This window comes from Phlebotomus papatasi, chromosome 3 (genome assembly GCF_024763615.1).
Source record: "Phlebotomus papatasi isolate M1 chromosome 3, Ppap_2.1, whole genome shotgun sequence".
In the NCBI taxonomy this organism is placed as follows: domain Eukaryota; kingdom Metazoa; phylum Arthropoda; class Insecta; order Diptera; family Psychodidae; genus Phlebotomus; species Phlebotomus papatasi.
In genome coordinates this window covers 81,840,777-81,867,033 of record NC_077224.1, presented here as the reverse complement: position 1 = coordinate 81,867,033, position 26,257 = coordinate 81,840,777, and the positions used below count along the sequence as shown (strand labels likewise).

Sequence of the window (26,257 nt, the reverse complement as noted above, 5' to 3'; positions counted from 1 at the left end):
TGTTCGAAATACTGCCCGGATAATCAAAAAGAAAGAAACACAGGTGTCGATCAGTGCTAATTCTGAATGCTGAGGCCCAATTTTTGAAACTCTCACTCGCACCCGCGAGCTCTTTAGTGGCCGAGAGAAATCCACTCGCACACCCCGTAGATTTAAATCCTTCTGTAACGACTTCTTTATAACATAAAGTACTCGTTGCACGTACTCAAGAATTTCCGGGGTGTGCGAGTCAATTTCTCTCGGCCACTAAAGAGCTCGCGGGTGCGAGTGAGAATTTCAAAAATTGGCCCTCTGATTCTGTGTCGATCAGTCGAATGGTGAACTTAAAAGTGCAATCTGTGATCCAAGTCCAAAAAAGTGTAACCATTTCCCGCCTGTACGTGATTTTCCCAACAAAAATTCGATACCTGATGAAGAGGACATTCATCCTCGAAACGTCGTAAAGAATAAAATTCCGAAAGTCAAGAAAGGTCTAGTGTTTCTGTCAGTTTTTGAAACACAGGTGATTTAAAAGGAAACCTTATTGATTGTATACATTTTATTTATTATTAATATATGAAATGTCCATTAATCCTTCAGACTATCACAAATATACATTGAAGATTAAAAGCAATAAAGTGTAAAGTTCAATAAAATCCTTATAGATTACAATTAAGCTGAAGATGAATCTATTGTCCGGAAAAGAGGTATCCCAGTGCAGTTGCAGCTTTGATTTTCACCCCAGTATTTTCATCTTTGAGCAGGGAGCAGACTTTGAGAGTGATTTGCTCGAGATTGGGCTGATTAGTCTTATTAAATTGATGCAAGAGTCCCACAAGAACTGCTGCATTCCCTCTAACTTCTGGCCATTGACTCTTAAAGTGCGGCAGACAGGATTCAATAAAATCCGACATATTCTCTGTCAATTCCTCCCCAATAACCTTCACAAAATCCTCCAGGAAAACATCATAATTCAACTGACCATGTTCTAGTAAATGACTCTGGGCCATTGAATTGATTTTGGGAGCTTTCAGGAGTGCACACATCTTTTTCAGCGTCACTTTTGTCGATCGTGCAACAGAAGGTTCAGCCTCGCAGAGATGCAACAAAAGTGGACAGAAATTGTAGTAGAGTTGCTCCCTGAAAGGTTCAATGGACATTTGCTCATCCACTGCTCCCTCAGCCTTTCCCTCAATCCCTTTGAGCTTTGACTGACAGACATCGCCAAAGAGACAAATTGCACTATTTCTAAGCTCCAGTGCACTATTCTCAAAGAATGGCCTTATCCTGATGGCCAGAGATATCTGAAACATCTCAATTTTTTTGCATGGCATCGCCACCATTATCCGGGATAGCCCCTGAATACTCTCCAATGGAATGTTCATCAAAGCAGTACTGTTCGTATCATCCAAACCCTTCATCAGAGCCGTCAATGTCATTTCCGAATACTTTTCCGCATCAAATGCCGCCAATGACGCCACAAATCCCAATCCCCGGAGGCAACAGCCCCTCACGAGTGGATTGGGATCATTGAGCGATGAATTGAGATGAAGAATAATCACCGAGACTATTTCCCCACTCGGTTTATGAGGCACCAATTGGGAATACAGCGCGATAGCTGCAATTCTCTGAGGATCATACGGACTGGGAATATACTTACTAATCACCGTGACAAGTTGACGCATTGCCGTCGACGAAATGCCCAATTCATTCACCAAAGCATTGGCAATGGGAGGGACAATGTCAATAAAATTGCCCAGATCTTCACTGGACACCAAATGGGGACAAACATCGAAGACCACAGCCACTTGTTCCATTCCCAAATTCCTCAGGAATTCCTTAAATGTCAGAAGGACCACTTCACACGGATTCATCTTGATTGAATCCCTATTGGGAATGAATCCGAATTTAGAACTGGCTGATTTGTTGCTCATGGAATTGGTTTTACTGGCTGGGGAGGAAGTATTTGGAGCTAGCACTCCTGTATATGTTGCTAGTGACGTCAAGAGCATTCCGAATATTTCCGGGAAACGCTTTTTCAAGTCCTGCAAAAGGACAATTGGTTAAACTCAGTAACGTACCTAGAAGGTCGCGAAATGAATTTCATTCGAAAGACAGTTGGCAAAAAATATTAGGAATAATGAATTTCGAAAAGTACGGATAATTGTCAATTAGACGCAAGTGACGCTCAAATTGGACAAAGTATAAATTCGTGCATCCACCCAGGATCAGATTAGAGACCTCCATTAACTAGGACCAGAGCTTTACCAACAAAGTCCGGTCAGTTTCGGTATAGTAAGATATGGTCCGGTCAGGTTATTTTCCTTTATAGCTCAGGTCAGGGTAGTGCTAGGGCAAAGTGCGACCCACCATTGGAAAGGTCTTGACCTCAGCTACAACATACAAAAGTTTCATCAAAAACTGAAAACGGAAATTCCAAAATATTCGACATAGAAGTTTCGAAAATCGATTTATCGATTAATCGGACCTTCGATTAAATTGGATGAAATGAAAATATGGTGTTCAAGTTGTTGTAGCATCAATTTAGAGCTTTTCAAATCACCAAAATTTTTCGAAAATCGATCTTTGATGAATATGATATTCGTGATCGTGATCTATTAGAGTCAAAACTTGTAAATCTAAAATCTGGGCCCGATCTGACGAGGTCGCAGTTCACCTTGGACCACGGAAGCTGAGATTGTTAAGAATCGATTGTAGTTTATGGTAGAAATTTCGAATTTTCTGAATACTCGTTAACTGGTACAGGTCCAGTTAACGAGAGGTCTTCAGTTCGATCCTGGACGGAGGCAGGAATTTTTTCTATCTCCACTGAGAAAAAAAACTGGATGACTTGACTGTCACTTGCTCTGATTGATAATTCTCTGTCCGCAAATACTCATAATTTCGAAAAATATTTCGAAAAAATATATTTGATAATTTTTATGCATTAAAAACATAATATTCAAAAAAAAAAAAACTTTAAAATGAAAATTAATATAATTAACTAGTTGAAAAATATTTCATTCGAAATCTAATTTTTCAGAAAAATAAATTCGAAAAACTATTTCGAAAAATATTAATTATACGATAAATTCGAAAAATATTTTAATGTAACAAATTTGAAAAACTGCACTGAAAAAATGTTTAGCAAAAGATAATTAAACCGCGGATAATCAAAAACCAATGCTTTGAAAAATATTTAATGCGAAAGCTCATTTTTGAATGACAATTTTTTCGAAAATAAATTTCGATATTTAACTACAATGGCAAAATATTTCGAACAAATAAATTCGAAGAGATTACGGTGGAGTGATCACTTATGAACCACTTGCAGAAATCATAATTTCTTTTCTAAAATAGATTTCGAAAAATCACAAAATTGTTAATCGCATGATAAACTTTTTTTTGTTTTCTCGAAATCTCTTTTTAGTAAGAACTCAATGTTTTTGCATGTTGTCCATAAGTGCATAACGTCTACAAGTGATGACTTCACCCTCCTAATTAATAAAGGAAACGATGATAATGAATAAATTCTTTCGAAAATGGAATCCGAATATTCGAAAAACCATTTCGAAAAACAAATTTCGGTAATAGTTTTCAACAGATAAACTACATCGAATATTTTATATAGTTGAGTAAACGCTTTAAAAGATAGTCTTATTCAACAACCAAATTTCAGCCGAATGTAGTTCTCGACCTAATTTCGAAAATTGAGATTTTTTCGCAGTTATAGTTGGGAACGACAATGGCTCCGTTCAATAATAACCTTTCGAAGAGACAAAGCCAAGCCAAACCTATTCAAAAATCTACCGGAAGCCTAAAGTGCAAGTTCACGTACTCGCCGCTTTAGCGCTGATTGTTATTCTATTTCGAATTTCGATATTCTTAACATTCCAATCGTCAGCAATGTCAACATAGTTTTGTGGAATTTCAGAATGGCAGAACGTTTCAACTGGAATTTCATCAGATGTCCTTTTCATGAATTTGCTCGACTTTGTATAACTCGTTGATTTAAACTTTCGAACTTCCAAGGGATTTTTAGGTAAGTTCTCTCTAATTTACTTTCGAATTGGTAAAGAAAAAACCTCAACCGAAGGGTTTTGCTTGTCAATTTAGATCCGATTCCAATTTAAGTCCGATTCCAAATTACCCCACTGTAAAAGAACAAATCAGTAAGTACTTACACTTTGTATTTCCGAACAAGGAAGGATCTCCTTGAGGGCACACATGATGGCAAATGGCTGAATTGTGGCTATTTTGTTCCTATCGTCCTTCTTACTTTGATCAGCGGGTTCGTAGAGACAAGAAGTTGAAAGCGTCGTGAGGAAATTATCAATAACCGTTCCAGTTAGCTCTTGATCTGTGCAGAGCGTTCTCCAAAATTGAGCTACATTTGTGTCATAGGGCAGCGATTGCTGTAACATTTCTGCGCATACCAACTTCGGGTGATGTTTGGCCAAAGCTACGATCGCTTTCAAAACCCCAATTTTCACGCCATCGACTTCACACTGAGAGATTGCCTGAAAGGATGAAAGCGATTCCAGATTGAACGATCAGGAAGACAACGACGTAAGATCAGAACTTACTTCCAAACACTCATTGATCAGGGTTGTGATGGCATGGAACATTTCTGATCCTTTGAGTTGCATGAAGAATTTCAGGACAACAGACGCTCCAATGGCAGAACTCTTCTCGGGATCTGAAAGGCTCATTAGAAGACTTCGGCTTAGTGCCATGTGCTGGAAACTAGGTAAACGATCTGCTACGATCTTCGCAATTTCATTTGCCAACTTGTAGATTTCGTTGGGATCATCCGTTATGATCTCCGACCGAATCTTGATCAAGTCCTTAACCCACTGTATGTCTACATCGGGAAGAGTTAGAGTTTCGTAGATGTGAGAGATTTCGAGAATCTTTCTCAATACATCCACGGAAGTCTGACGAACGGTTGCATTGGAATCTATACACCGTGGAACGGTCTTTCCGATCATATGACCCGTTTGATTGAACTTTGACGGAGCTTCGCAACCCATCTTCATGGTTTTCATGTAAACTTCCAGGACACCATTGGTTACATGTCCAGCACAGATCCTCACTTCGCAATTCCGATCCCGGGACCAACGTTCTAGGATCGACACGACGTCATCCAAACAAGCTGGAGATGGGTTCTGTTCGAGGATCGCCCTTACGAATTCATTCAATTCCGGCAAGGATTCATTGAGATACTTCGCCAGATAGCTGTTGCGATCATCTTCCTCCGGAGACTCAAACTTGCTCTTCAACTTCTGAGCACAAGTGAAGAAGTTCTCACAGATCGCTTCTAGGAAATGAATCTCTTCTCGCTCATCGGCTTCTTCCTCTGGCTGAATACGGATCAGAGCTGTTCCGAGGCGCAGAATCTTCGGAAGGAATGGTAGGTTGTCAGTACCATCAATGGGAATCTTCAAGATTTGTTGTATAAGGTCATTTCTGAGCTTGAATTTGTGGTCGACGTCATTGTTGAGGATGTGTTGACAGATGCTAAGCAGAGTATCGAGGATTCGATTTTTTAGATACGCATCCTTAGCGTCCTGTAGTTCGACATGCAGACAAGATACAATGGACTGCTGGACCTCTTCTAGGAAACATTCCGGCGGACAATTAGTCACGATATATCCGTAACTCTCGACAACGAGGATCTTCACTTTGAAGATATCACTCTCCTTCTGCGTCTCCTTCATGAAGTTGAGCGTAGAGAAGAATCCAGACGTCTGTTTCTTTCGACCTTCCTCTTGAATCAGTACATCGAGTTTCTTCAGCACCTGGGTTAGGTAGGTTCGAGAAATGATGCCGAAGGCCTTAGCTGCTGGTGTTAGGACGTTGCTTTCGCCCTCTTGAAGGGTCTTCTCCAGCTTCTCTTGCTTTGCTGTACTCACAATCAAGTCGATAATAGCGTCCGCTACGGTTTCTTCGAGCATATGACAGAGACAAGTACCCAACAACCTGAGGATGCTTCCTCTTTCAGCTTGAAGGCTTGGAATTTTGAATTCTGGTATTTGATTGGCGTTGACCGTATACAACGGGAGTTGCTCCTTCAATTCGTCAATTAGAGTCGCTGGGAAGTTGACGTCATCGACATCTTTGATAGTTGCAGCAACGAACTGCAGTACCGCCTCTCCAAAATCCTGATACTTTCCATTCCTCTGCAGAATAGACGACAGTTCGGGGATTTTCTCATTCCAAAGCATTGGAAGATGTTTGTTGACAACGCTGGCGTAGGATTTTAGAAACAGCAGAATGTTCTGCGTCCGTTTGACATCTTCTCCTTCAGCAATCAAAGCCAAGCATCTTACAAAGACACTTTCAGCCCTTGGAATGGATGTCTTCATTGAGAGATCTTCAGTATTGATATCAGTTATCTCTTCTTCTGAATGCAATTGAGGATCCTTCGTGAAGAGGCTGGCGAGAGATTTGGCTAGAGTACCGCAAGCTGATGTATAGTCCTGAAGCATGAAGTAGCTGAGGAGTTCCCTCTTAAGAACGTCATCAATGGTTCCAACAGTTGTCGAAAGGATAAAAAGCGAATTGTTGCATATTTGAACAAACTCTGTATGCTCTTCGACGGTCCCATGCTCCGACAGTACCTTGTTGTACGGACAACAGTGCCTTACAATAAATCTTATAAAGATTTTTTCTTTAGTAAAAGATTTCTGTATGAAGGCAATGATCGTCTTAAGCAGTACCAATTTCATTCGCAAACTCTTCTCAGACGAAATCATCTGCTTGAGAATCTCACAGAACTCACGGTTTTTCGTCGAAACAAGGGCATCTTTGGTATGTGTGAGATGAGTGAGGACCAACAGTGCCTTGATCCTCTCCCTCTCATTGTTGCTCTGCAACTGAACGAGCAACATATCGAGAATGTGATGACTGTAATTTTGAGCCAGAAGATCAAAACACCTCAACACTTCATTGTGCCCTTTAACCGTTTGTGGTTTTTCGTAGTTCGGATTGACGCAGATCAGATCGAAGAGACTCACACAGAGTGAATACGCAACAGGATTCAGCAAATCAGCACTCTGACTTGTGCTAGTTTTGAGAATTGCCGCTAGAAATTGCGTAATTGATATCCGATCAATTGACCGGCGATAGAGACCAACAACAGTGGGAATAACCTTCTGCAGTTGTTCGACAATTTTATCCTGGGCCATCAGAGGGAACATATGAGACAGAGCCACAAGGATATCAGCACACACTTTAGGTTCACGCGACAGCAACCAATTGGTCAACAGTACCTCATAGGCTATTCCAATCTCTACAGCAAACTCATCTTTCATGTCTGCCGGCTCTGAAGGCAGAGATTCATCAATATGACTCTCTGCAATGGCCTCACAGAACCTTCCGATGGCAAAGGCATGAGCCTGCTTCACATGATCTTGCTTCACAGTGTCCAAAGTGGGCAGCAAGATTCGAAAGATGTGCTTGAGGAAGTTTACAATACCTGTTGCAAAACGAAATTACTTGCTCAAAAACTGAAGATACTCTTCAATGTAACTCCCTATATTAATATACTAGGACATTTCATAATTAGGAAGAGTTAGGTCTAACATAGAGATCGGCAGATCGGCATCTGATCGGAAGATTGACACAAGATCGACAGATCGGTACAATGTTTAGAAGAAATCGACAGATCGGCACTCGAGTTGGCTTTCCTAGTGTTAGCCTGTGAGTTACCCTTTTCAGGAGGAGTATCGCAAAGGGGATTAGTAGAGGAGACTGGGGCAAAAAGTCACAAAACGGATATTTTATTTTTTTACAACCTACTTGAGCGCTTCAAAAATTTATAATTAGCGCAGTTTTATGGGAAATTTACCGCTCTACAACTTTGTGAAAGTAATGTTTCTCTATTTTGTTAGGAAATACGTTTATCGAGCCGATTTCTAAAAGGTAATTTTGTGACTATTCTCAAAAATGCTGGGGCAAATAGTACCAGACGTGGAGTATTATCATATTTTGATTCGCTTCATTACAAGCTTCCGTAAATTTGAAAAAATACCTACAGGACATATTTTCATAGAAAATTTATTCATCTATACCTTTGTAAAACAGCGTTTTCTCTGCGAGAAAAGTGAGAAAACGAGAAAAGCGCTTTTCAAGCTATTTTAGGAAAAACACACAAGAGACTGCTAATCGTTTGACCAATGCAAACAAAAAGCGGCGAGACATGGAAATGACGTTTCTCTCGCCGTGAGACATCAGAAATTGCTTCGCTTTTTTGTTACTTTTTGCTCTATACCTTTTGTTACTTTTTACCCCAAAGTGACCATTTTTAATAAAAGGATTTCTGGAGAAAAGAACTTTTGTGAAATTCTAAAATACATAGCGGATTCGTTTTTAAAAAATACAAATTATTTAGAAAATATTCGCCAGTGCATCAATTTTGGAAAATAGTAGGTAATAATTGTTATCTTCTGCAATGAAAATATTTCAAAAATAGGGCTAAAAATTTCGATATTTTTTATTTTCTAAATTCCTTGTGTGAATTCTAAGAAACTTACGACATTGAAGAAGGTCTATGGAGGTTATCTATAGAAAAAAATTTGAGTCGCTATCTTTTTTACCTTGGAAGATATTGAATTTTGAATTTTTCGATATGTGACTTTTTGCCCCAGTCTCCCCTATAGAAAGTAAGTGCATGTTGAATCATCGTAGGGAATAGCTAGTTAGGAGGAACGCAGTGGGTTCTGATGAAATCTCTGGCAATCAAGGCGCTCCTCCACGCGATTGCCTTAAAGGCTCCTTTTTTTACAAATTCCCTAACGGATCTAGCAAATTTAAAATTTAAAGAGATCCGAGACAAAATCAGATTTTTTTTCGTCATAATCTTTAAGGATTTCCCCAAATCTTCTTCCGTGTATTTCATACGAATCACCATAGATATAATACTACGGATGGGACAAGTTGAGCATTTTCCTAAGGAGCCAGTGAAGCGACCTCAAAAACTGAAATGAAATCAAGTGTTCTGAAGCAATGAATTTTTTATTGTTTTTCTTTTTCTTGTCGGGTTGGTGTGTGGTTTAATATCAGTGAATAATTCTCCTAGAACCATAGAACAAGAGTTAGAATTCTTGTTCTATAGTCTAGAATGAAGTGCTGTGTGAAAAATTGTGAAAATAGCTCGTGTGTTGGGATATATGAGAGTGTTCCCAGGTGAGTACCTCAAGAAGATTCTTTTTAATTGTCCACCCACCAAAGGCCGCCATAAAAAAAAGTTCTTCCACAATAAGAAGAGGATATAATCCTCTATTAAATGGTTGGCTCTCAGGACCGGAATTCTATTTTTTAACGAGTTATCGGTGAAAAAAACCGTGAAGTGATCCAGTAACGTAGTCACGAAAATTTTCAATTTTTGGTGATACCTGAGCAACATAACTTTTGTGTGATTCAACAGTGTGCTTCACAAGATTCTTTCTAGTTATGTATTATTGGTATTAGAATCTTAATTCCAGTAATAATATTGGCTTTATTAATTTGAATAATATTGTTTATTTGATTTTAAATATTAATTCTCAAATTGGCTTTTTCGAAAGGCATAGGTAAAAGCCGAATCTGCAACATGCACTTCGATATAAAAGATTTAATTTTTGCAAAATCCAGAAAAGGCAGAAAAAGATACTACCTACAGAAAAGGCACAATCCCATTGGTAGATGCATTTTTTAATTGTTTCTTTTGTCTGCAAACAGAAAAATAACACTATAGTCTTTGAATGAGCATTCAGTAGATTATTTATAGATTTTAATTTATTTCTTTAGCAAAGTTTTCTGATTTCTGATAACTAATTCTGAAATTTCTTCAGAACATTTCAGTTCAGATGATTTTTTTTTAGTTAACAATAAGAATGACAAGAAGAATAGTAAACAATAATAAAACCAAAAATAATACTCCGTTCCGAATGAAGTCGTTTGGGAAAAAAAATGGAATTAAGAGAAAGTTTATTGGCAAATGTTTTATGTACCACTTCTTGTAAAGACTTCTTGTTAATGTTCAGAACTAAAATTGAGGTCTAGTCTTTGATAAGTTGAGGAACGCATGTCTTAAAAAATTCTTATTTTTCGCGTTTTATTGTCAATCGAAATTAGATGGTAAATGGTGACAGATAGAGACTTGGGACCTTCGAGGGACCCCTGTAAATTGACCCTGGGACCATTAGTACGCTCTTCATTTCCCCACTCCTCTCCCCCTTCTTTTGGGGATTGCTCGAAAACACAACGTGTGATTTTTTTAAATTTTGGATATGTTAGATATTACCCGGGCGGAAATTTGACCATGTACGAAAATACAGTTGAATCATTCCTAATAACGAATTTGCAGGATCAAGCTTTAGAGAGCGTATTTATGAACATAATGTTGTCATGTTTGAGCTTGTTGGAAAGGTCTTGGAATTTCTGACAAGACTGAACTGGTTCGGTTAGGAACCGGTTTATAAACCATAACTAATTTATATTAGAAAATCAATTGTATTACTCCTGAGTTATTTTGGGCGATCTTGTGTGATTTAAATCGGTTGTGAGATTTCAAATATGGATCAAATAAAAAAAAAACGTTGTGAAATCCTGAAATTTATAGGCATGAAAATGTTCTTTATAACTTGGATATTTGAATTACTTTATTAATTACAGATAAATGAAGCAAAACTATTTTAGGGTGAAGAACTTCATTTACACATTTTAAACAGATTTTTTTTTCAATTTTAAGAAAAGAATTATGTGTAGTGCAAACTTTTACGGGACAAAAAGTTTTTTTTAAGCAAAAACTTGAAATGTTTAAAAATCTTCAAAACACTTTAAAGCAAAGACTACAACGAGACAAAAAGTTCTTTTTTTAAGCAAACAACTCAATTATACTTTTGAATTAAGCTTTTTTATCTTACATATAACAAAAGAAATCTGTTTGAAATGAAATTCTATTCCCTAAAAAAATCGCATAAATTAGTTTTTCAAAGATCCAATTTATGAAGGAAAGTGTCATGCTCATAAATTTAAGCATTTCAAAATTTATTTTTCATTGAGCCATACTTACAATTTAAATCAATTAATACAATTAATACAATTAATACAATTGATTTTCTCATAAAAATTAGTTATCGGTATATAACCCGGTTCATAACCGGTTGGAACCGATTCAGTCTTCTCAGAAAGTTCAAGACCTTTCCAAAGAGTCTAAACATGACCCCATTCGGTTGATAAAAATCGATATTATGAATAATTCAACGGTATATGGTAGAATGTCCGCCTGGGTAATCTCTAAAAGTAATCCAAAATTGAAAAAAAATCGCACGACATGTTTTCGAGCAATCCCAAAAAAAAACATTGGTGGTGGAGGAAAATAAGGAACATATTACTGGTCCCAGGGTCAAGTTATGGGAGGGTCCGCCGAAGGTCCCAAGTTCCTATCTTTAATGATTTAGCACCCAGATATTCAAACATATAAAAAAGAATGTTCTTTTTATTGCTCATTCTGCAAAATTTGAGCAATAAAAATATAATATCGGTAATAACAGTTGAGTTCTATTTGCGCTTTCCAAAAATTTAGAACAAATTTTAGCCTGTAATGCTAATCGCAGTCCATTTTTAGTAATGAACTATCTACCGGAGATCATAAAAAAAGCGGAAAAGGATATCTTCAACACATCGACTCCTCAACTTACCATCGTGGGAACATATTATCCCTGGACATGGAGGACAGTTCATACATAAGATATTTACCAGTAACAAAAACATTATCTGAAACTATTCGGAATGGAGGGAATAATAAATAATATTATTGTTTTTATCCTTTGCTACAATATTTCATATTAATAATTTTATTAAATAAATAAATAATAAATTATGAATTAACGCGTTATATCTAGGAGAATGCTTAAAAGAAGCGTGTGTTTTGTGATTTTAGTGATTTTTAAATAAATCTGCTTACACAGATCTGTAACTGCTTAGACAGATTCTCTAGTGAAGTACATAGAATAATTCAGAAATACTGTTTTTTGCAGTTTTGGCAGAATCTTTAAAAAAAACTCATAGTTTTTCAACTAAAAAAATGACTTAATTATTTATAATAAATGTAATTGTTTATCAATCTTAAAAATTCAATGTACTAGGCTATATATCTAGGTAGGTACCCCAACAATTTCTAGTCAATTGGATGAAAATGACTACTTACTACAGTTCTACTGTTTGTCGCGGAAAACGTAAAAAATTCTACCCTCAATGCGAACTTGCCGCGCCGCCATTTTGCATTCAAAATTGAAATAAAAAATATTTTTGTATTCCTCAAGCCATATGTAATAACCCCTAAAAATTTCAAGTAAATCAATTTATTAGAAAAGTCACACAAAAACACATAAAAACCGTCAATTTTGGCTTTTAAAACCTTTTAAAGAAATTTAATTTGCAAAAATTTTAATATATTTTAGGTCAATCAAAGATCAATTTTTTTCGGCGCAGTCAGACGCTGAAAAAGAAATGGATGGACCAGTTTTTGGGGAGGAATGAGAAATTGTGTATTTCAACAACGCTCAGGAACCTCGACGAAACTGTTAAGAGTGTTTTACATTATATAAGGGAAAAATATCAAATTATGGATTTTATTAAAAACGTCGATAATTTTAGAAACTTCACAAGAGTTGTTATCATAAATTAAATCATAAGTTAATCATAAGTTAAATTTATCATAAATTTGCATTTTGAAATTATGTGAAAAAACTTAACATCAATTACTATTTGCAATAAAATCTATTAAAACGAAAATTCACTATTTTTTTATAACTAAATAAATATTATCTAACTAAATTATGCCGAGTTGGTGTACATTATTTCATCATCAAAATTTCACCACCAACCAATAAGCTGATTTAGGCTTAGGATTATCAATTGTTTTTTTTATCGACATTTTAAATTTTATAGTCACCTGATTATGATTCGGACGAAAAAACTAGAAAGAATTAATATTAAATTATTTCAGAATTTGACTTATCGGGAAATTTAGAATTTAGAAATTAATATCAATTAATACTGTAATTAATTCCGATTATCGTAAAAAACAACCCATGGATTAGAAAAAAAAGTTTGCTAAGAAAACGTGAGACATGAAAAATCGTCTATTTTGTATTTCAAGTTAAATACAATATTAGCCCCAAGGCGATTTTAGGAGATCGAGCATCTCCCAAATAACCAGTGGCGTGCTCACTCAGTTTACACTGAGTGAGGGAAAAATCATTTTATATGAAAACTGGCACAAAATTTTTGTTCGGGCGTCCTCTCCCTATTTACTCTGAGCGAATCACCCACAAAAGAACTTTTCCATCGTTTTTTTCGTGGGGTTGCAATTGCCGCTAAGACGGTGATGGTCACATGTCTAGGATATCAAAAACAAGAGTGACATGATAACTTCGTTTCGATAGTACAGTAGACTCTCGCTAATTCGGCTCTTTTAAGATCGGGCTACTTTTTAATTCGGGCGGCAGTTAAATTCGAAAATAGTTTGTTGACATTTTTCAAGTTCGATTATCATTATCAAATGAAGCAAATATGCTCAAATTTGTCATGATTTATTTTAGTTTTGATGTGATTTTGCATTATTAAGTGGTTTTCATGCAATTTTAATAGCAATGAGCATGTAAACTCAATATGAGTATGCAAATGAAAAAAAAGTCGTTGCATTCCAAAAAACTTGTCGCCCGAATTTCTCTCTAATTCGGGTGACATTTCGGTCCCAAATGCCCGAATTTGAGAGATTCTACTGTACCGACAGCCAATTCGAAAAATTTGAAATGATAGCTACATTTTTTGTAGCTAATAAAGATATTTAGGGTAAGTGTGCCAAATTTCGGCCAGCTTCTAATTTCGGCCACTTTGAGTGTAATTTAGGCCAAGCAAATAAATCAATGAATTAATTTTGCTTTCAAATATTTATTCATTTTAGTATATATTAACATTAAATGTATTAACATAGGATAAACATGGGATGTATTAACGTGAAATTTTAGGTATAATTTCAATATATGGAATCCGGCCGATAACTTGATGATAATAGAGAAAACACGGAAATTTCGACCTGGTTCTTGTCCTCCTTTATTTTCTAGCTAACGTTTTGGAGCTGGATGGCTCCTTTCTCATGTATGAAAATTGGTGGGAAAAGGGTGTCAGGGAATTTTTTCACTATCAGTTTTACTTCTGGGAACCCCATACATTTTACAGGGAACTCTCGGGGACACATACATTTTTCAGGGAAGTCTCGGGGAACCCCGGGTACCCGTACATTTTTCAAAGTAATTCTCAAGGAATCCTGGGAATCCTTATGATTTTCAGAGAACTCTCGGGGACCCATACATTTTTCAAAGTAACTCTCCAGGAAACTTTGGGAATCCTTATAATTTTCGGGAACTCTCGGGGAGCCCATACATTTTTCAGGGAAGTCTCAGGGAACCTCGGGTATCAGTACATTTTTCAAAGGAACATTCCAGGAACCCTGGGAACTCATATATTTTTCAGGGAACCCTCGAGGAATCCATACATTTTTTTCCGGGAACTTTCGGGGAACCCATACATTTTTCAGGCAACTCGAACTACTCGTACATTTTTCAGGGAACTCTCCAGGAACCCTGGGAACCCATTTCAGGGAACTCTCGGGAAGATCGGTACCTAACCATTTTTTAGAGGAATTCTCCAGGAACTCTGGAAGCCCATACATTCTCCAGGAAACCTGGGGAATGCATATATTTTTTCAAGGAACTCATGGGAAACTCGAGCCACTCTAATTTCTGACGACTAATTCACTTATGAAGGGAAATTCCTACCCTTGAAAAAATAGGCCATATTTGTAAATCTGACAAATAAAACAAAGTTTGTAATTTTAAGATCTTTTCCTATGCAAAGCTCTTCTAAAAATCTTTTAGGACGATGGATAAAGAAGGATATATGAGGTAGAAAGGAAATACAACAAGTGGGTGTGACTTCGAGGAGGCGTGGCTTCAACAAACTTATCATTTTACCAAATTTTTCGGTGATTTTTTTTAAATAAGAAACTAATAAGAAAACTTTCATTTTGAACAGTCAAGCTATATCAAACCCATCAAACCTGTCTATTATTTCCGGAAAACCGATCTCCAGGTACTAATTAGGAATTTTTATAATTGAAGGGGGAGTGGCCAGTTTTCTGAGGCAGAGCTTCAAGCCCATTTTGCCAGTGAAATAGAGAGGATAGCTAGCTTTATAGGACGCTCTGGCATTCAATAAATTAAATGCAAAAGATATTGGATTCAATTGACCATTATTTTCTGAAAGGGGCGTGGCCAAATGTTTTGTGGGCGGGGCTTTTTCTGCTGAAGAGAAATACACAGCGCTCTAGCTTTGACTCTAGCTATATTTTCTGGGGAGTTACTGATCGGTTGATTGCTTACCCATGGGATTGGCTGTGGCGAGTTGTCCCATGCTGTGCAGCACCATAAAATGCGTCACCTGTCCATGCTGCATCTGTCGCATCAAATTCTCCATCACCACGTCACAATTCTTCCTGCCCAGAGCCACAAGACTCTCCAGTGCTGGCTTCTGCACCATCGGACAGACATCTGGCATCTTTACCAAATCCACAATGCACATCTCCGAAATCCTCTGAATTGTCGCCTCATTGAGACACTCTTGAGCCTTCGTCGTGCACGTCACATGCTCCACAATCCTCAAAATTGTGGATACATTGACTTCACTGAGCTTCGTCTGTCTCTGGCGAAAATCATAAATAGACTGCAAGACTTCATTGGGACTGTGATCGGCTATTCGTATGATGGAGTTCTCAATGGAATTTCTCACTGATTCATCCTTATCGAGCGTCTCCAGAAGATTGTTTATCGAACCTTCAGCAGACAGCAAAATAGAGATAAAAACTTGCCTCTCCCCAGACAAAGGAAAAATCCCAATCCCAAAAACCTAGTCAACTCACCAACTAAACTGGTGTATCCTTTTATCCTATTTCTCCCCTCATTGCTTGTCTCCATCCTAATCCTGCCTGGACAATTTATTAAAATTAAACACAATTACCAAATACTTTTTTTTTCACCAAAATATTTTTGCGTTCTGAAATAACAAAATTTCGCTGCAGCAGCTGATTTTGACAGTTCCCAGACGTTGGATAAAAGTATGCTTGTCAGTTTGCTACATTAGTTTTCAAAATTTCATGAAATTTTCAGAATTCTGAAATTTTCATAAATTAGTATTACAATTTACAAGGAGTAGCCAGTTTGATAAAATGTGAAGTTACTCCTCATTTGGTCTCATTCTTGCAATTTTCTAACTCATTTGAAGTAATTACATTAAAAAAATTTCTTAGTACACTGAAAAAAATGAGAGCTATATCAAATAAGTCACCAATTTTTAATTTACAATAAACTAAGACATGTAAAACCCGTATAAATAATGTTGCTTCTTTTCTACAGTCTTAAGTTTTAATTATTTCAAGCAGTTCACAAAAATATCAATTGATTTATCAATTTCAACATATTTTTAAAACAAGGCATTTTTCGAGTAGTGTTCTAATGGTCGACTTGAATTAGGTAATACTTTGTGTTCAAGTAATAACTTTCGCTGAGTCACACTATTCTTCTCGATTCACTCAAGAAAATGGTCATAATTCTGTTTTAATTTCCGGGGATACCATAAGATACACCTTTTTGGAAATCTTGAAAAAGCCACTTTCGATGGGCATATAATATACGGCTCAAAACTTTTTGGGAAAAAATCCCCAAGCAATTCTATACGAAAATTATTCACTTGCAGGACAACAATTTCATCGTAATTTTTCTAGACTTTCTGCTGAAATTATTGCACTACACAGCATTTCATAATTGAATTTGTACTTTCAATTGACTAACTTTTCACAAACTTTGCTTTTAAAATTAATAATTTATTATAAAATATAACAATTTTCCAATACCTTACACAGAGAGTGAGACGGTCGATATGTCTTCCAGAGTGTCTCTCTCTATCAACAGTACCTTCACTCTCTTTTATGTGATGTAATTGATCTGGCTTGTGTGGCATTCAGTAAAAAAAATTAAATCTTGGTCATCATTTTCTGTACGAAGCTGCGCAAGTTTCCCTAATCCTTAAATTTCACTACTGTAAATTCGATTTTACACTGCCTGTCAAATAATTTAGTCAGATATCTTTAAGATTTCTGCGGAAAATATCTACACCTCTGCCGAAAATCTGCCGAGAAATCTATAGATATTCCTACGAATTTTATTTAAGCTTGGGACAAAATTCGTCAGAAATTTTTGCAGATTTTCTGACGAATCCTGGTGCACACTGTGATGAATTTCTGTAGATATTTTGCCGATTTTCTGTAGATTTTTCTGCATTCCAGACTTTCCAGACAGCTGTGTCAGAAAAGACGGAATATTTTTCACTGAAGTTTGCAAAATTCAATAGAGTGATTCTCTTGGTGATATCACAGTTTTTATATAAAATAAAGAATTCTGCGACGTCGTATTATAAGTAGAGAATAGTGAAGTGATAACTTGAAACACAGTGTCGACCTAAATTTCGTGTATTTGTATCATTCGATTGGTGATTTTTAAGAAATTAGTATTTTTGCTCGCATCTTTTTAGTTATCTAAAACGTTTATTCGGTAATGCTTGTTAAGCAGATCATCCCATTTTCTTTGTAACTTCTACAGTCTCTTGATAAATCAACAATATTTTTGTTGAGACAATGGAGACTATGCAGTATGCAGATTTCCTACGCAGAAATTCTGCCGAAAATCTACAGAATTTCTCTAAATGTACTAGAATATACCGTTACAATTCAAAAAACCTCCGAGTAAAATCGGTAGGTAGAGCAATGATTTGACGGGTGTCCTTCTCACTTGAAATTTTCACTGAAACTTTGCTTCTTTTGAAACCCTAATCTAAAATGCAAAAGTAACATTTCGCTTTCAATTCCATGAAGACCCAAGATTTTTCCAATATTTGCAGAGTGAGCAGATAATGCTTGTGGATTACAGCTCATCCGACGAGGAGACAGAAGATGGGAATGAGCAGAAAAGCACAGAATCAACAAATACAAAAGAGTAAGATTTTTCCGTTGTTCTTTGAATGCAACCCTAACTGTTGGTCGTTTTCTCTGAATAAACAGCCTACGACCAAATAAACTTCCATCGGCTGTGGAATTGCTTGGAAATATCACCAAAAGTGCCCATGAGGACATCCCGGAGGAGCATGACGGGAGAATAAGGAGTTTTGCCCATGAAAGAGGCATTTGGGCTACTTTCTGTTACATCCCATGTAAATTTTCAAGATTTCCTTTTAAATATTGTAGAAAAAATACTAATTTAAAAATTTCAGTTGATCTCAGTGAAAGCATCCAACATCTCCAGAAGTCAATAAAAAATTCCGTCCGGAAGAATCTCAATCTGGAGTTGTGTGAAGCACAAGAACTCCATGTGAGTCTGACAAAAACTGTTATACTTCGACATCACTGGATTGAGTCCTTCGTTGCGTCCCTCGAGAAGAAGTTCAGGAACATTCGTAAATTCCCACTTCATCTCAATTCCTTGAAGATCTACTGCAACGAAGAGAAGACAAGGACTTTTGTGGGATTGACCAGTTCTGAGGAGTTTTTCGCGTATCTAAGCAAATTGGTAAAACATTGTGATGAAGTTCTGAAGGAATTCAATTTGGAATGCTTCTATCGCGAAATGTCCTTTCACGTCAGCATCCTCTGGATCGTTGGGGATCATCGAGAGACTCTTTGTGAACTAGAAGAGGACTTTCGGGAGCATTTTTTGGACGTATTGGGAGAAAATTTTCCCGATTTTTCCACTCAAGTTGAAAAAATTCATTGCAAAAGCGGAAATAAATTGCACACTTTTACTTTGAAGTGAAACTTTAAAAGATGATTTCCTTTTTAAATTCAAAAGAGTTACTGATGTTATGAGATCTCAAAGACTGTAGTTAAAAAAAATAATAAAAATATTTTACAGAAAAAATATTTCTTGCTTTTATCAATTAGAAAAATAAAATGAGGATTGAATGGAAATGAACTTCATTAACGTGTAACGATGGATCCTCCATTTTACTCTAAAAACCGCCTAAAATAACTTAGGAGTAATAAAATTGATCTTTCTGATAAAAATTGATTATTAACGGTTCAGGCTTGTCCGGAATTCCAAGACCTTTCCAAAGAGCCGAATATGATACCATTTGGCTGAAAAACACGCTTTCTAGAGTCTTTTAATTCTTTTACATTGAAAAACCCGAGAAGTTACTCATAAGAAAAGAAATTGGCTTGCGTTTTCCGTTTCCAGAAACACGAGGAATGTTTCTCCGTTTTTGTTTCTATCGCTAAAAAAAAATGTGTTTCTCTCGTTTCTTGGTGTGTTTCCTCGTTTCCAGCATGTTTCTCATGTTTCCAGTAATGTTTCCTCGTTTCTGAAACCGTTTCTCGGCCAAATGGATTGTGTTTCGCCAATGAGTAACCCCTCGGAAAAACCATTATTAGGAACGATTCAACTGTATTTTCGAATCTGGACGAAATCATCCGAAAAGTGGGGGAAAACGAAGAACATAATTAACTCTTTCGTCTCCTTTGGGACTCTGGGTACCCATGGAAAAAAGTTTTTTTTTTGACAATTTAGAATCGATAAGAATCCGATTCTTCTGGATAATTACAAACTATAAGTATGTCCAAATTTAGGACATTTTTTGCAGGTTCCCAATTTACTCCTGAGCTTAGATATTCTTGGTCAAAAATCGTGAATTTTCGGTTTTCTGTTTCCTTGCAGATATTGTGACTTTTTTGATATTTCTAGACCCGAATAAGGAAAAACCCCTCGGGGCCAATAAGTATGATAACTAACAATTACAGATTGCATAAATTCGAAAAATATTTTTTTCTTAAATTTTGAAAAAAAAACTTGTTCAAACTTTTTGGGTACGCTCGTCCCCAAAAATCTAGAGGTCAAATGTAAGGTTATCCCGCCATTAATATCCTTCAAACATTAAAAAAAAAGTTAAAAATAATGAATTAAAAAATCAATTAAAACTGTTTTGTGCTTAAAAATAATTAAATATTCTTGAAAATACCAAATCAGGAAATTTAGATCAGTATAATTTCTTGAAATCAAAATTTCCATTTTGTTTTGTCTTGTCTTGTTTTACTTTTCTTTCTTCCGCTCTTGTCTTCTTCTTCTTTTAAATATCACAACAAATTCAATTTAAATTTGAGTAGAAATGTTCGTGGAGAAAGGATTTCATAAAATTTTCCTGATCTCAAGGAGTGATTCATATTAAAGAATCTTCGTCAATTTCCTAGAAAACGTTTCACAATACCGGAGAAACCCAAGATAGGGTAAGTGTGCCAAATTTTGGCATAGATACATGCAAGCGCCAAAGTCTCAAGTTTAAAATGTAATACAGTAGCCTCTCGCTCAATCGACTCTATTTTCAATCAGGTGCAAAATTTTGTTGACAATTTTTACGTTTAGGGTAAGTGTGCCAAATTTCGGCCAGCCTGTAATTTCGGCCACCTTTTTTGTTCCTCGAATTTCCATGAACTTTTAGATTTTACGTACTCTAGAGATTATACAATGCAAAAGAATAACAAAAAATGTAACTTCGACAAACGAGATGACGTGAAAAGGGCATTGGAAGAATTCCCGAAGGGTAAGGAACTATGAGAATGAAGGTGGATGAAATAGGGCACCAAAGCTATGTCTATATTTTTATTTATTTTAAAATGTATTAAGAATGATTTTAGAGCGAATAAAGGCGGTAAACTCTTTACAAGGTTCCAAGAAACACTCTTTAAGAAGAAAGAATTTAAAAAAAATCAATTTGAATTTAAAATATTACATTTCAAATTTTAGACTTTGACGCTTGCATGCAACTATGCCGAAATTTGGCACACTTTCCCTAATTGTGAAGCAAATTTGCTCAAATTCGCTGTAGTTCCTCTTATTTTATCATGATTCTTTATAATTGAGCACTTTTTGTGGAATTTACAATGATTTTGACGCCCAAATCTATCGATAATTTGTATGACATTTTACCCCATATGCCCGATTGAGAGAGAATCTACTGTATTTTTTAATATTGAGTTTTTTGTTACTTCTTTTTAACGAGTATTGTTTGGAACCTTGTAGACAGTTTAAAATCATTCTTAGTACATTTTAAAATGAATCAAAATGTAGATATAGCATTGGTGGCCTATTCCGGCCACCCTTATTCTCAATGTTCCTTGCCCTTACGGAATTCTTCCAATGCCTTTTTCAGATCATATTCCTCATGTAAGCGATATTTTTTATTATTTTTTTGCAATGTATAATCCCTAGAGCAGGCCTGTGCTAAAATAAAAGCCGAAGGGAATAGGGTGGTGCCAGTTGGGATTCTTCGAAATGTCGCGAAAATTCACGTTGAGAAAATGAGAGGTTTTTCAATGTGAAAATTGTTTAATACCCTAGAGTTAAGTCATTTTCACAAAAAAATCCTTTTAATAATTTATTTGAATACAGTTATTTGAGTTAATTGTGAATAATTGTCGATATTACAACAAAAACATTGGGATGAAATTTTGAGCTGGAAAACTCATATTCTTTTGAGCTGTCTCAAAATTCAGGATAGGTTTGAGAAAAACCCTTTTGTACAATACTATTTTGGTTAATAAGGAATGCAAAAGTACATATCACAAGAAGGGACATGACCTGCTAATAATGAGAAAATAGAGAAGAAAATATTTTGTGGCATTTTAGAGATTTTTTGCAACAGTGCCTCCAGACCAGAGCCCGGCGCGAGACGCCTTTCGGCGGCGGCGGCTAAATTTCGTTTTACAGTCAGCGGCGGCTGGCGCGCCGGCGCGCCAGCCAAAGCTCTTGGCGGCGACGGCGCCAGGCGCGCCGGTTGTTTTTGCTTCGAATTGCATGCAGAAATTTAAACAAAATCTGCTGTTCTCAAATATTCTGTATTTTTCTCAAGAAAAACCGTTCGTGAAAGCTCTATAAATTATCGCTTTGGGTTTTTTTTTAAAATTGTTTGACAATTATTTGACAAAGGAAATAATTCTATGAGCTGAAGTGAAGCCTTTACGTAGTTTCAGAAAAATAACAATACTCCAACGGTCTTGGAATTCGTCCAGTTATTCATTGAATGTCATGAACTCCACAGACAGAGCGTGACGCTTTGATACTTCTTTTATAATAATTAAGGAATTGTATGGGTCAGAATGGCAAAAACAACACATTTTGATTACATTTTTGTCAAAAGTATAATTTTTTTTTTTGAAAAGTATGAATTAAACTCTTAAGCCTCTTAAGCATATAAAAATGCAACTGTTGTACTATATCCCTTGAAATTTTCTTTTAAAAATTTTAAAGATTTAGCCGTTCGGAGTTGGGACCTTGTTTTCGGAGACCTTTTTGAAAAAAGATCTTTTCGGAGGACAAAATTACCGTGACAAGGAAAGTACTCGGGCCATCGGAAGAAATTTCTTAAGCCTCTTAAGCATATAAAAATGCAACTGTTGTACTATATGCCTTGAAATTTTCTTTTAAAAATTTTAAAAGATTTTAAAGATTTAGCCGTTCGGAGTTGGGACCTTGTTTTCGGAGACCTTTTTGAAAAAAGATTTTTTTGGAAGACAAAATTACCGTGACAAGGAAAGTACTCGGGCCATCGGAAGAAATTTCTTTATGAAACTTTGCATATTACTTAATTTTAGAACGACAAATACGATAGTGCAATTTATTGTGTAACCCGTTAGAGGGTGACCTAAAAATATGTTTTTTAGGGATATCTCGAAAACTACTCTCACGATTGTTGTCATTGTCAGATACGTTTTTTTATGTTTTTTCCATTAAATTTATGAAATTTTCATGAAATTTATTAAATTTTCGTGAAACATATAAAAATTTACTGTATTAAATTGAATGGTAATGACTGGTTGATATATATCTTGCGAAATGCATTGCACTGATTATGTTTTGTAAATGAAATGAAACTGTACTTTTTAAGTGAACGAGTATGATTATTATGATAATAACATTTATTTTCAATTCAATTCCAAACCATATAAATATTGTATGGAGTACGATATAATATGCATAAAAATTTTTCACTTTTTAGAAGGTCCGTTGCTATTTTTAGTTATGAAATTTATCTATTTTTAAGGTTTCATCTCTATTTGTTAAATAAAATGGTGCTGAAAACACGCACAGCTCAAGCATCAAACGGGCAAAATTGTGCTGAGAACATGCTTACATCAAGCATGAGCGGGTAGATACTTCACGTAAAAACACGCACAGCTTAAGCACAAAACGGATAATGATGCGCTTAAAAATCACGCATAGTTTAAGCATAAAACGTTTATTATTCCGCTTAAAAACACAAACAGCTTAACCCTTTAACAACGAGATACTTTCTACGGACTGAAAATCAACAATAAAAATTAAACTGGGAAATATAATCAATGATTAGTCTTACATCTAACCTTGGAAAGTCCAACAGAGTCTGATTCGGTGTATTTTGTGCTTCTATGGACGATAGGGACAAAAATAGCCCAAAAATTTAAGTAATTTTTCTGACAATACCAATGAATTATATTTTTCGCTTTAATGAAAAATATTACATATGAGTATTGTAGTTTTTAGTAGCGAAAGGGTTTTGCTTAAAAAAAATTGGAAGTATAAAAAGTAAATAAAATCAATTATGAATTTGAGAATTTAAAAATTCACCATTTTTGAGCTTAAATATTTACTACATATCAAATAGCTAGAGACTTTCAAAAAATATTGTAGATTCCTTAAATCTTCTACTTTACAATTATGTACAGACATAAGAAAAAAATAACTTTGGGTAGTCAGGAAAAATTATTTTCTTTATGGGACACCGGTGTTCCAATCGTCCTTAAAGGGTTAAGCATAAAACGGTTAGCGCTTAAAAACACACACAGCTTAATCACAAAACGGTTGATATTCCGCTTAAAAACACGCACAAATGAAGTACAAAACGGGTGACATTCCGCTTAACACGCACAGCTTGAGCATAAAACGGTTATTGTGCCTAAAAACATGCATAGCTCAGACATAAAACGGTTAATATTGCGCTTAAACATACGCACAGCTTAAGCACAAAACGGTTGATATTCCGCTAAAAAGCACGCGCTACTCAATCATAAAACGGATAAAAATTCGCTTAAAATCACTCACAGCTGAATCGTAAAACGAAAAAAACGTTTAAAATCACGCACAGCTCAATCATAAAACGACTAAGAATGCGCTTAAAATCACGTACAGATCAATCATAAAACGGTTACGAATGTGCTTAAAATCACGCATAGCTCAATCGTAAATCGGTTAAAATCACGCACAGCTGAATCGTAAAATGGTTAAAAATTCGCTTAAAATCACGCACATCTCAATAACAAAGGTTAAGATTACGCTTAAAACCGTTCCATGATTGAGCTGTGCGTGATTTTAAGCGCAGTCTTAATCGTTTTTCGATTGAGCTGTGCGTGATTTTAAGCGCATTCTTATCCGTTTTTCGATTAATCTGTGCGTGATTTTCAGCGCAATCTTAGCCGTTTTACGATTGCGCTGGGCGTGATTTTAAGCGCATTCTTAACCGATTTACGATTGAGCTGTGCGCGATTTTAAGAGCACCCTTAGTCGTTTTATGATTAATCTGTGCGTGATTTTAAGCTCGTTCTTAGCCTTTTTATGATTGAGCTGTGCGTATTTTTAAACGTATTCTTAACCAATTTATGATCGTATTGTGCGTGTTTTAAACACGATTTTGGATAGCGTTTTATGCTTGCCCTGTGCGTATTTTGCAAACGATTCTAGGTATGTTTTTTGCTAGCGCTGTGCGTATTTTACACACGATTTTAGAGAGCGCTTAAAAAATAAAAAAAATATATAAAATTAAAAAAATTATAAAAAAAACTAAAAAAAAGCATCGTGAGAAATTTATGGAAAAGAGTTAGTTTTTTGGTGACAAAAACAAATTGTGGAGCATAGGTTTCAAAAGAAAACGATAATGGAATTTGAGTATATATGAAAACAGGGTCAACAAAAAAACAGTGATAAACCCAGATAAGCTTGTGGTAGCTAAGATTCTTTACAGGTGACCTCGAAATGCGTGCAGCTCGGAGTGTTTGCAACTTGGTATGCGTGAAAATTCGATTGTGAGTTGAATTTCGGGGGTAAAGAATCGCGTCAAGTAAACGGTTTTCGTCGGTCGAAATGAATAAAATTGGCTCGACGCGATTCTTTACCCCCAAAATTCAACTCAAACACGCATTTTGAGGTCGCCTGTAAAGAATCTCAGCTACCATAAGCTTATCTGGGCTTATATCACTGGTCATTTTCTATTGTGAATTTAAATAGTCCGAGTGGAAAAGGCGAACAAAAAATCATTGAAATAGGTTAATAAACTTTAAAGATAGAGTCCGGTCCATTTGGATATAGTAAGGGTCGGGGTACAGTGGGTTGCGGTAGAGACAGATGGGACCGATACATCCTTAGGACAGTTTCAAAGTTGCCCCAATTCAAAGTGCCCCATTTCCTATTTAACAATCGCAGAAATTGACATATAAAAAAAGTTGTATTGGAATGCAAAAAGTTTTTTTCGGCGCCTAACGGCGCCGCGCCAAAAACTTTTCAGCGGCGCGCTCGGCGGCGCGCCTAAAAATTTCTCGGCGGCGGCGGCTAAGAAAAAAGCTGGGCGGCGCGCTAAAAACGGCTAAAAGTCGGCGCGCGCCGGGCTCTGCTCCAGACGTTTGTCAAGTGAGTTATCTGTGTCTCTATTTCTCTCTCAGAGTTGAATTGCGCGCGATTTAGGAAGCTTGTCATTTGAAATGATATTTTCTTTAAATTTCTTCATATTTCCGCAAGATTCAGGTAAAAGGATGTTTAGTGAACAGCTATCCGTCTTCCGACAAAGATATCAAGAAGACAATTTATTTTTATGAGAGTTTTTCTTTCTATTTTGTCTTTTTGGCGCAAAAATATTCATCATGGCACCGTGCATAAGCGGGATTAGTGTTACCAGCAAAACTATCTGCAATTTCCATTAGAACTATCAACACAAAATTTCCGATACTACACGACTTTTAATAAGCACAGGTCTGCCCTAGAGTATACAAAACCTAAAAATTCATGGAAATTTGAGGAACAAAAAATGTGGCCGGAATTGCAAGCTGGCCGGAATTTGGTACACTTACCCTATTTTTCGCGAAACATGAGAAACTTAAAATAGA

At 36.1% G+C, this 26,257-nt stretch overlaps 2 protein-coding genes across 2 annotated transcripts; one reads left to right on the top strand and one right to left on the bottom strand.

The window, feature by feature from the left end:
• Positions 1 to 525: 525 nt before the first annotated feature.
• Positions 526 to 16,150, bottom strand: LOC129806025 (maestro heat-like repeat-containing protein family member 1). The gene is made up of 5 exons (XM_055854322.1): positions 15,950 to 16,150; positions 15,414 to 15,863; positions 4,566 to 7,459; positions 4,164 to 4,499; positions 526 to 2,024 (listed from the first exon to the last, which is right to left on the bottom strand). Exons 1-5 carry the CDS (start codon positions 16,002 to 16,004, stop codon positions 669 to 671), a joined length of 5,091 nt encoding a protein of 1,696 aa, XP_055710297.1. The 5' UTR covers positions 16,005 to 16,150; the 3' UTR covers positions 526 to 668.
• Positions 16,151 to 17,909: 1,759 nt separating this feature from the next.
• On the top strand, positions 17,910 to 18,995 carry LOC129806053 (U6 snRNA phosphodiesterase 1). Its single transcript, XM_055854370.1, has 3 exons — positions 17,910 to 18,077; positions 18,143 to 18,291; positions 18,352 to 18,995. Exons 1-3 carry the CDS (start codon positions 17,995 to 17,997, stop codon positions 18,888 to 18,890), a joined length of 771 nt encoding a protein of 256 aa, XP_055710345.1. The 5' UTR covers positions 17,910 to 17,994; the 3' UTR covers positions 18,891 to 18,995.
• The last annotated feature ends 7,262 nt before the right edge of the window (positions 18,996 to 26,257 follow it).

Coding starts and splice junctions, on each gene's coding strand:
- LOC129806025 (XM_055854322.1), bottom strand. CDS start 16,004: ATGGAGACAAGCAATGAGGGGAGAAATAGGATAAAAGGATACACCAGT. Junction 15,864..15,949: donor AGGATACACCAGTTTAGTTG/GTGAGTTGACTA, acceptor TGTCTGCTGAAG/GTTCGATAAACAATCTTCTG. Junction 2,025..4,163: donor CTTGTTCGGAAATACAAAGT/GTAAGTACTTAC, acceptor GTCCTTTTGCAG/GACTTGAAAAAGCGTTTCCC.
- LOC129806053 (XM_055854370.1), top strand. CDS start 17,995: ATGCTTGTGGATTACAGCTCATCCGACGAGGAGACAGAAGATGGGAAT. Junction 18,078..18,142: donor GAATCAACAAATACAAAAGA/GTAAGATTTTTC, acceptor CTGAATAAACAG/CCTACGACCAAATAAACTTC. Junction 18,292..18,351: donor TACTTTCTGTTACATCCCAT/GTAAATTTTCAA, acceptor TAAAAATTTCAG/TTGATCTCAGTGAAAGCATC.